A 10,175-nucleotide genomic window follows, 5' to 3' on the forward strand; every position below is an offset into this window, starting at 1 on the left:
AAGACAAGGCGAGCACAAAAGAGCAAGGAAAGCGCAAACATACCACCACCAGAACCATCCGCTTGGAATCTGCAACAGACTCTGTAGGCCATTACGTCTTCCTCCGCGTCGAACGAATTGTAGAGCCACTGTTGCAGTCACGGCGGATACAGATTGCATAATTCCACGAGCAAGCCACGAACACGATGCGCAGATCCAAGTCGACGATAACGGCCGCAGCCTGGTCTCGATATAGCAACCCGGACACGATTACCGAGCCCAGGCAACCCAAAATACCACAGTCAACGTCCAGAATAAAGTCCTCGATGGATCAACCGCCCGCCCATCACACGTACCCGACAACGTCTGCGACGTCCCGCCTCAACAAGACCTCAAACAGAACGGCATCATCTCCTGCACGAATTGGACACCAGACACACAACACTAGAGTCACCAGACAGCCTCGTCCACTGTCGGCTCCCTCCAAGCCCCACAGGGCGTTCGTGCTGGATGTCTTGTCCGGTGTGACTCTTTTCATCTCATGAGCCTATGTATTGGTCTTCCTGCGAGAGCCGGTGGGCTCGTCGCGTTCTTGTGCATTTCCTGCGCCTTCTTCCGACTCTTGCTCATTTGGGATGTCGAGTCGACCTTGTCGATGCTGGTGGCGGGGGTTCGTGTTGCCTGCAGGCGCGGTGCGCGCGCAGGCCTTGTCGTGTCGTGCAGAGTTTCCTGGCGGCTGGACGGCGAAGTGGGCGGCCATGTCGACCATGTCGGGCGTTCTCGATGGGTTGGGGTCATCGAGTGATGACTGGGTTGCGAGACTGCCACGTGGACTCATCGCTCTTCTGTAGCGCACTTCATTTCACTGCAAAGCAGCTACTCACACCAGACACCACGTGAAGGTGTGCGCTCTGCCTCCGGCGCTGTTGGTGTTACAGCCCTGGTGTGCAAAGTGGTTCTCTCCAATTGGGTTGCCGCGGCGAATTGAGCACTTTTGGAAATGGCCTTATGAAAATATCACTACGTGAGAAAGTATCTTTGCACAGATGGCAGGAGTACGGTCGGTCGCCAGTGTCTGCTCTTAGCCATCATACTACATGGGAAAATTCCCTCCCAAAGTCATCCACTGGCTCACGTTTCAACAGATGGCGCTTCATATGCTTCGCGTGGAGGTATGCCTTGTTGCATTGCGAACAAGGGTACTTCCCGTCGGCATGCTTTCAAAGAATCACGTTTTCGCTGATTTGTCCATAGCCAGAGACAGGCGTGTTAGGTCGGCCTGGCACGCTTGGAAGAAGACTACGACGGTCATGCGAACCGACCACGCGTGTAGGTGCCTCCTTGTTCTGCATGAAAGGTGACCGGTGGACCTTTCGAGGGTTGTCAGGCTGAACAAGCTGCCCATAGATCCGCCAACTCCGCAAGAGGCATTGAGCGGATTGTCAGAGATGTCAATATGTGAATCGTTATTCAGTAATTCGATTCAGTAATTCAGTTCAGTCACTACTGTATCATTCCTTCTTGGATCATGCCATAGATTCAGTTTAGATTCAGTAGATTCAGTAAACTCGACCCACCCCAGGCGTATATTGGAGCACAACACAGCATGGCTCAGAACGTAGAGCTAGATGCGACTCCGCATTGCGGGCCTTGCGGGCAAGCCTTCAAATTCGGTAGTGCTCACACACCATCGCCGTGGTCCAAGGCACTACCCCACGGTTTCGCTGGCATGAGCCCTGATACAGACCGCGAAACCTCTAGCGAGGCTTCCCATACGGAATTTGATCTTCTTGATGTGCACTCCAACCACAACGGGATACCTCTTTCTAGCGAGTCCGGCTCTCAGCCTGATGATGACCTGATACATCCAGCTAAGAGACCGAGGAAAGGGCGGGCTCCGCGAGCGGTCGCCCTGTGGTCGCACGCACGCAGCCCTCTGCCGCATGAGCCGTCGCGTGCACCTTCGGGTCATCGATGGTTTTACTGCAGTCGTTGCGATTGGGAAAGCATCACATCCAACGCGCGGAGGCATGTGGCGAGTTATGGCATACACATCGGACAAGACGATTCTCTTCAGAAGCAGGCTGCAGCCAGATCCATCAAGGCGTCCTTCAGTGCCCAAGAGCTTGCGGCGCAGGCGAGGAGCGACGAGAAGACGAGGAACACTCTCCGCAACGCTTGCAACAAGGGCAGTTTCCGCAATGCGGTCGCACGCTTTGTCACCAGCCAGAGCCTAGCTCACAATGTTGTCGAGTCAAGGGAGTTTCATGCTATGTGCTTAACCCTCAATTGTGAGGCTGGACACGCTCTGGTTCGGTCCCACTCGTCTATACCTCGTCGCATCGCATCTAATTTCAAATACCAACGCTCCTTGGTAAAGGACGCTTTGCATGAAGCTCAAAGCGCGATTCAGCTCTGCACAGACAGCTGGACGTCCGGCCTCACCAATCAGCGTGAGTTTCAGGCAATCAACGCACAGTGGGGAGACGCGAATGGCCAGATACAACGCGCGCTGTTAGCCTTGCCAGAGCTTACGCAAGGTCACGCTGGAGAGGACGTAGCACCTCATATCATTGACGTGTTACAAAGGGTCAACATCAAGCACAAACTTGGTTTCATCACTGCCGACAATGCTACAGCCAATGACACACTTTGCCGGGCAATAGAGCAGCATCTGGCCTCGGATGGAATTACTTGGGATGCGGCAACCCAGAGGTTGCGATGCCTCGGTCACACCCTCAACATAGCTACGCAAGCTCTCATGTTTGCGAAATATAGCGAAGCTGTTGATGTAGCCGCACAACGTACGGCCAACACTCGGTCTGTAGAAGAGTCCATTGCTTCACTATCGCAGACCCAGAAGGAAGGCTGGCGACGCGCGCCCATGGTGGCCGCAAGTAAGTCTCAACAAGCAAAAAGGGACTTCTTTTCGCTTTTGTCACAGACAGGGTCATCTTTCATATCAATCGGAAGCACAGCTCAAACACAGTGCGGCCACACCAACGTGATCTCCAACGCCTCGCTGGCGGGAATGTCATCCCCCAGTAAAGGCGGCGGAGGTACGCCCTCGAGCGACTTTTCACGGTCTGAAGCGCCCGGGGAGAGCTTCCAGCCAATCGGGAGCCTCGCTAATCGAAAGCTGTTCACGCCGGGTTTCAGACGTGAACCCCCAGAGAGCCAGGAATACCAGCACGTCGCCAGAACGTGCCCGGCAAGCCCGAAAAAGCGGAAAGCAGAGTCAAACATCGCTGTGAGCATTGAAGAGGATGCACTATGGCAGGCGATCGAGAAAGCCGTGGCGAGGGCGTTGCAGGCCTTGGTAGGGCCCGACCTCGCCTCTGGCTCATTAGGGAATGTAAGATCTCTGCGAAGCGGGATCAAAGATATCAAAAACAGTATTGACAAGACGCAAATGTAAGTCATGGAGATTGTGAATTTCACAATCTCCATGGTATGGACACTATTGGACAGGGTGTCCAATAAGAAGATATCGCTAATGGACAAGCACAGGGTGGGCCAAAGGCTTATTGGACACTATACAACAAAACCATATGCTCGTTGAAAATCAGCTCTCAAAGGCTACTACTTCCGGGGTATTATTTGGGGCAATCGCTCCAAATTATGGAGATGGCTGCGTTTCGGGTGAGAAGAGTGCCTGAGGCCCCCTCCACAGCTTCGTGACTTCTGATTGGCTCGATCTCCACGTGCGACTCGAAGTCTGATCGTCGCGCATGGCGTTCAAGTCGCGTCTGGCTTCGCGTGTCTGGGGGGCATACTCAATCACAACGTGCCAGCGCCAAGGTTACCGTGATGCCCGATTACGAAGTGCTGAGCGACGGAGCAAGTGGTGTGAGCGATGACGACGGGAGTGAAATGGGCCAAACAATGGCTACGGCTTGCAAACCTCCTCTGTTGATCACGAGCGCCTCGTACGCGCCCGTCGAAGTCGAGTGCGACGACAACAACACAGTGTCAGGTAAGAGGCAAGAAGCGGCGTCGTCGAACGAGGGCGGAGACGATCTGGCCTCACTCACGGAAACACCTACCGGGCGTGGAGCCCGAGAGGTGTGAAGTTGGGCGCAGATTGTGGTACTGCAAAATCTGTCCTAGGTACAGTGTGTCAAGCACAAGTGGTGCCAGGGCTCATATGGCTTCCGTCCATTCTGTTGCTGTTGCCGACGAAACACTGGGTGGTGTCAAGAAAGCCAAGTACCACGACGTTCGTCAGCTTTTGTGTCAACAAACGCAACATGAAGCTGTGGCAAGCGAGAAGCTCACTCTCCGAGCGGCGGCTGACCCGGCTTTGGTGAAAGCAGCATGGATTCGGCTACTCATACGACACGACTTGCCTCATAACTCAGTTTGTTGGCCAGAGTTGCACACCTTTGTGCATACCCTTAACTATATGACTTCCGACACCTTACTCACCTCAAGCGCCACGGTGCGGAGCTCTATCACGGCGACGTTCAAGCAAAAGCAGGAGCACCTCAAGAACATGTTACAAAGTGCGAAGTCGCGCATTCACATCACGACTGACACCTGGCACTCGCCGTCGTCGACGGAGCTTCAAGCAATAAACGCCCATTTCGTCGATGAGCATGGTCAGCTACGGAAGGCACTGCTGAATCTAGCCGAACTCGAGGATGGCCATAGTGGAAGAGCCGTCGCAAAGCATGTTCTCCAGGCTCTCGCCTTTTATGGGGTCAAAGGAAAAACTAGGTTTCTTGACTGCTGGCAATCACGGAGCCAACGACACACTCTGTCGAGCTGTTGCTGAGGAACTAGACAGCTGGAACCCCGTGGACAACCGTCTCCGTTGTCTTGGTCGTATCATCAATCTCGCCGTGCAGGCATTCTTGTTTGCGAGGAACGAGGAGGCAGTCGCAGAAGCGGAGCGTCAGCCACAGCGGTGCAAAACCGACATCGATCTCGAAATAGCAGCCGGCTCAATCAAAGAAGACGGTCGAGGTTGGTCGACTATTCTGCCTCTACAGAAACTACATACTCTCACTTCGAGGTTGGACAGGAGCGACAAGCTCAAACTGCAGTTCGGGAAATTGGCCAAGGGCCGCACCATTCACGCGGACAACGAAACTCGATGGAACAGTTGGTACTTTACTATCGATAGCGCATTGAAGCTTCAGTTCGAGATAGGTCAGTTCGTGCACGACAACTACAAGGAGCTCGGCGACCTCGATGTTACCCATTCAGAGTGGCAGATTCTTCGGGATACACTGTCATTTCTCCAGCCGTTCAAAGAAGCGACCAAGCGCTGTGAAGGCGACAGCACAACGCTGGATGCTCTGCACGAGACGATGGATTTCCTGATAAATCATTTCGACGAGCAGATGGATCTTCACCGCTCAAACAAGCCCTTTGTCGAGTGTATCATGGTTGGCCGGTACACCTTGGACAAGTACTACAGAGACGGGAGCATACGCGGCCGCGATACTACTACATCCCAACAAAAGAAAAGCATATCTGCAAGCTGTATGGAAGCGTGGTTGGGTCAAGCCGGGCCTGCGCCGTGCTGAAGACCTATGGTCGAGGCAATACGGACATGCGAAGGTTGATCAGGCCGCATCTCCGCCTTGCGGTGTTGAGAGGGACGGTGACGCTAGCGAGTTGACCTCATACGAAAAGTGGCAACAACGGCGTTGGCGAAAATCGCTGAGACTAGCAACCATAGCTCCGAGTTCACGCGCTTCGTCGAAGCGCCAGCAGAAACGCTCCGCTTCCACGACGGCTTTACTGTCTTACACTGGTGGCAAGAACCAAGCCAGCAACGCACCTATCCACGACTCAGCCGCATGGCTCTTGACATCCTGTCTGCACCCGCAATGAGTGCTGAAGCTGAGCGAGTTTTCAGTCTTGCAAGGAGACAGATACCGTTCGATCGAGAACGTCTGAAAGCCGACATCATTAGCCAGACGGAATGTTTCAAGAGCTGGCACATTCAGCATCTAATAGACGAGACAATGATAATTGAGTAGCCTTCAGACCAGGTCGAAGCGTCATTTTGTAGCTGTATCCGAATCGTATGCCAGACTCTGTGGCCCACTATCTCTTTGGTGCACACAACTATCTCTTAGCGGTGCCAAGACTTTTTGCTGCATACCGCTTAAGAGACTTTTCCTTATTGGACATACATGTTCTTAATAGACAAGCACAGGGTAGACCCTCGTTATTGGACAAGGACACCATTGAGAAGCTTGCGGTCAAGGTTGACAACGCATGCAGGACAGCGGTGCTGGACGAGAATGGTGAACTGCGAGCTGGTACGACGGAGATGATGGAGAAAAAGAACGAAGTGAAGATTGGCATACTGTCAGAATCTAGTCAAAAGAACTCTCCAAAGGCGTACGGATCGATGGTCGTATATGTGACGAAGCGGCCCGACGCAGCGAGGCTCTTGGAAGGCAAGTACTTCGACGTGGACGAAGAATCTGCTTTCGCCCGAGTGCTTGAGCCTAGACGTGCCTAAGAAGTGTTTCAGGTGTCTGGAGCTCGGTCATATGGCCCTGGGTTTCTTTCACTCTTGTCTTTGCAGCCCTCTTTTCTTCTGCCGCCTTCTTCCGGGCCGCGGATGCCCTCGCTCTTTCTGCACGCTTTTCCCGAACCTCCTCTTCCTTCCGAGCTTTCGCGCGGGCTCTCCCACGAGCTCTGGGCTCTCTTTCTCGCGATGGCTGCTCCTTCTCGCGTGCTCTACCCTCCTGGATGTCTCGAGCCTTCTGGACTCAGTCGGGCTCAGGATGAGCGCGCCTGAGCCTTCGGAGGCGTCTCAGATCTTTGACAACCTTCTTCTGTCTTTTCCTCCTCTTCTTTTCATGCCTAAGGGCGGCATCAAGCTGCTTGGTACGCAGTTCAGAGAGCGTCAGTCTAGCAGAAAGACCGAGGGCGGTGTCGCCGAGCTTTCGAAGCGTATTTTGCGTTTTCTTGTCACTTCTGGCCGCGGTAGCGTTCAGAACAGTCCTGAGCTTCTTCGGCTTCGAAGGGGAGCTGAAAACGCTACCTGCACTATCGCTAGATGGCCCCTCAGCTCGTTGAGACGGTCGCGATTCGTCTCCTGCTTTAGAGAACACGTCGAGAAGGGATTGAAGGGCATGAGACCCGTCTTTTACCACGCGGAGAAGATGTCCTTCTTCGTGAAAGCGCTCTCGAAGGCTGGCCAAAAGAGCGAAAAGAAATCTCGCTTGCTGATCGATGTGCGCCCCTCCGACTGTCTAACGAGGTCGTCGAGTGCTTGGCTGTAATAATGAGCCAAGGGTGCAAACACGCTCACATCCAGAGGCTGCAATCTATGCGTTGAGTGAGGTGGAAATACGACAACCAAAATTCTGTGGTTCTCACACCAGTTCAGAAACTTCATGTTGAGATGGGAGCCGTGACCGCCAACAACAAGGAGCCGCCAGGACCTCTTCGCTTTGGCAGCAGTCTCCTTCTCGAATAGTCCAGTCAACCAGTTGTAACCAAGCTCGTCGCTTGTCCATCCGTTCTGTGATGATGTAAAGTAGCAAGCTTGCACGGAAAGCTCGAATCCATCGAGCCAAGTGTCTTGCACACTGCCGGAAACGGCTTTGTAGATCAGAGTTGGCGGTAATCTTGTGCCATCTGCACATATAGTCGCAACGAGCGTGATCCACTCACGGCCCCCATCTTGGCCAGCCCCTACCAGTTTGCCATGCTTTTACGAGTCTTTCGCGAAGACCCTCTGGGTCTTTTGAAGCCTACCGAGGAGAAAGCCTTTCTCGTCCATGTTGTACATATTCTCGGCAGTATGTAGCATTCATCTACTTTCTCGCCTAGACTTACGAAGTATTGCTTATAGCTAGCCCATGAATCAGCCTTATGACGTGACAGGTCGATGGCGCTGAGGAATCTGGCGTCAAGCTGGTCCTTGTGCCTGGCGACGAAACGAGACGACCAGTTCTTTGAAGGCTTCCTGCCACATAGTTCCGAGGCAATATTCGCGACAATTCTGGGGGTTGGTGGGAAGCATCGCTCGCAGAGCTTCTTGATGTGCTTTACGAGCTCTTTCTCTTGTGCGTTGTTCAGTAACCTTTTAGATTCGTGATGTTGGGCCAAATCTGTGGTCATCAGGCGGAAGCGCCTGCTGAGCGTTGATCTGTTTACACCTTAAATTCTTGCTACCATAGATATATTTGGCGATTCGCATAAACTCAGTTCCGCAAGCGCCGCGTCCATGGCAGCAAAGTTCGTGGAGATATCGCATGGTAAAGAGAGCGTGTCATGACCGCGTCGCGCGTGCATGCAGTGTGTCTGTGCACGCAGTGGGGAAAGCTTCTACACCATGGGGCTTGTCCGCGGGTCCCAAGGTCGCATGTGAGCGAGGGTTACACAAATTGCTTGCTGCGTTCGAAAACATTTGGGATTCGCGAAGCAAGAGAGCGCCGTGGTGGAAAGATCACGCCGTTCGAGCAATATATACGCTGACACTCGTCGCTTTTACAGCCGTTGCTTCACGCCATCGTCTTCCTAGTCCAGCTCATCATGGTCTCCTTACTTGTGCGCAAATTCAACGCCCACTATGCCGCCCGACCACTCCTCACTACCATGATTACGAACGCCGTATGATACATCGCGATAAGCGTTAAGAGTGTCTCGACATCCGCTAACACATGCGTAAGGTCCTCGGTGGCATCGCAGACACGGTCGCACAGACCCTCACAGCTACTCGCATGAAGCAAGCCCGCCGCGACTCGGTCGGCTGTCAACATCACGAAGGCGGCAAGGACGACTTCTTCAACGTCGAGATCCATGATTTAGAAGGCAAGGGGCCGTGGCCGGAACCGGATTACCTGTCACACAAGGCACAGAAGCTGCTGCCTCCGCCGTTCGACTTTGAGAGGATGGTCAGGTTTATGGCATTCCCGTGTATTATGGCACCCTTGCAGCTCAGGTGGTTTGCGTTCCTAAACAATGCGTTCCCCGTCGGCGTGGCGGGCGCGAGCAGTACTGCTGCGGCTATGAAGCGCGTGGCCTTTGATCAGCTGATCTTTGCGCCTGGTGGTACGTGCCAAATCCGATGATTCTGTTGCGTGAGCAAAGTATTAACAAGTGCACAGGTCTCGCATGCTTCTTCACATTCATGACAGTCTGCGAAGGCGGTGGCAAGCGCGCCGTCACCCGCAAGTTCCAGGACGTATACGTACCAACGCTCAAGGCGAACTTCCTTATCTGGCCCGCGGTCCAAATGCTGAACTTCCGCGTTATGCCGATCCAATTCCAGATTGTACGTACTCGAAGGTGATATCAAAAGCGAAGCCGACAAGCTAACATACGCACCAGCCCTTCGTATCAGCCATCGGTATCGCCTGGACAGCCTACCTCTCCCTCACCAACTCGGCCGAGGAAGTCGCAACGCCTTAGGAAGACTTGTCGCACGACTGCCTTGCTTTCTACGAACCTTGACTTTGACTTTGACTACACCAGCACCTTCGTCTTGCATAACTTATACTTGGTGCTCCTACTTGAAAATGCAAGCTAGGAACGCAGGCACCACCTTTGTTGGTTTTGGTTTTGTTGTTTTATTGCACAGCGTTGGAGGAGTCTTTTGTTGCATGTGACACTGCCTGAGCTGGACGAAGCGACAAGCAGTGAGCTGCGATTTGCAGCGGATTGTACTTAAAAGAACCGACTAGATGTTATACCCTGTGATTTCTTATGGATACCTTTGGTCCTACAGTATCCTGCTTTGTCTCTAACTAATTTCCTCAACATCGCGCCGACATCTCCCTGCTAGAAGGTAGTAGTTCAAAAGGGATCTGGCATCTTTTTGCTTAATCGCACTCCTCAGCTCCCATTCCACCCCCGCCTCTGTTCTCCCCGGCATTACCAAGGGCAAGCCTGATCATTTCTTGTTGGAAATATGCCTCAGCTGTACACACTATACTGTATGTTGCAGCCTACGGCTGCCTACGAAGAATTCCTGCCGCCTAATAAGAATTACGGCAGCCTGGTGATCATCCTATATATAGTTGGCAGTCACTTCCTATAGAAAGAATAACAATGAACATCCGATCTTTAACATTTCTCGTCTCTCTTGCGCACCATTATGGTAATAGTATCGTGTCTGTGCACCCAATGCACGGATTCACCCGATGCGCCCCGGGTATAAACCACCCTAAACTTCAACACCCCATAACCCCGCCAACATGAGCTCGATGGAAGATGCG

General features: G+C 53.1%; 2 protein-coding genes across 2 annotated transcripts; both read left to right on the forward strand.

The window, feature by feature from the left end:
* Positions 1-4,384: 4,384 nt before the first annotated feature.
* On the forward strand, positions 4,385-5,257 carry WHR41_09225 (uncharacterized protein; the record flags this gene model as incomplete). Its single annotated transcript, XM_069377829.1, has 3 exons — positions 4,385-4,698; positions 4,769-5,133; positions 5,229-5,257. 3 exons carry the CDS (start codon positions 4,385-4,387, stop codon positions 5,255-5,257), a joined length of 708 nt encoding a protein of 235 aa, XP_069225208.1.
* A 3,199-nt stretch (positions 5,258-8,456) lies between these two features.
* On the forward strand, positions 8,457-9,864 carry WHR41_09226 (uncharacterized protein). Its single transcript, XM_069377830.1, has 4 exons — positions 8,457-8,568; positions 8,628-9,009; positions 9,066-9,232; positions 9,289-9,864. The coding sequence occupies exons 1-4, from the start codon at positions 8,491-8,493 to the stop codon at positions 9,367-9,369; spliced, it is 708 nt and encodes a 235-aa protein (XP_069225210.1). The 5' UTR covers positions 8,457-8,490; the 3' UTR covers positions 9,370-9,864.
* Positions 9,865-10,175: the final 311 nt, after the last annotated feature.

This window comes from Cladosporium halotolerans, assembly GCF_011745625.1.
Source record: "Cladosporium halotolerans strain TM138-S3 chromosome Unknown Sca67, whole genome shotgun sequence".
In the NCBI taxonomy this organism is placed as follows: domain Eukaryota; kingdom Fungi; phylum Ascomycota; class Dothideomycetes; order Cladosporiales; family Cladosporiaceae; genus Cladosporium; species Cladosporium halotolerans.

Excerpts from the sequence above, each read along its gene's own strand:
- WHR41_09226 (XM_069377830.1), top strand. The coding sequence starts at position 8,491 with ATGGTCTCCTTACTTGTGCGCAAATTCAACGCCCACTATGCCGCCCGA. Across the intron at positions 9,010-9,065 it reads GCTGATCTTTGCGCCTGGTG|GTCTCGCATGCTTCTTCACA; the intron begins GTACGTGCCAAA and ends ACAAGTGCACAG. Across the intron at positions 9,233-9,288 it reads TGCCGATCCAATTCCAGATT|CCCTTCGTATCAGCCATCGG; the intron begins GTACGTACTCGA and ends CATACGCACCAG.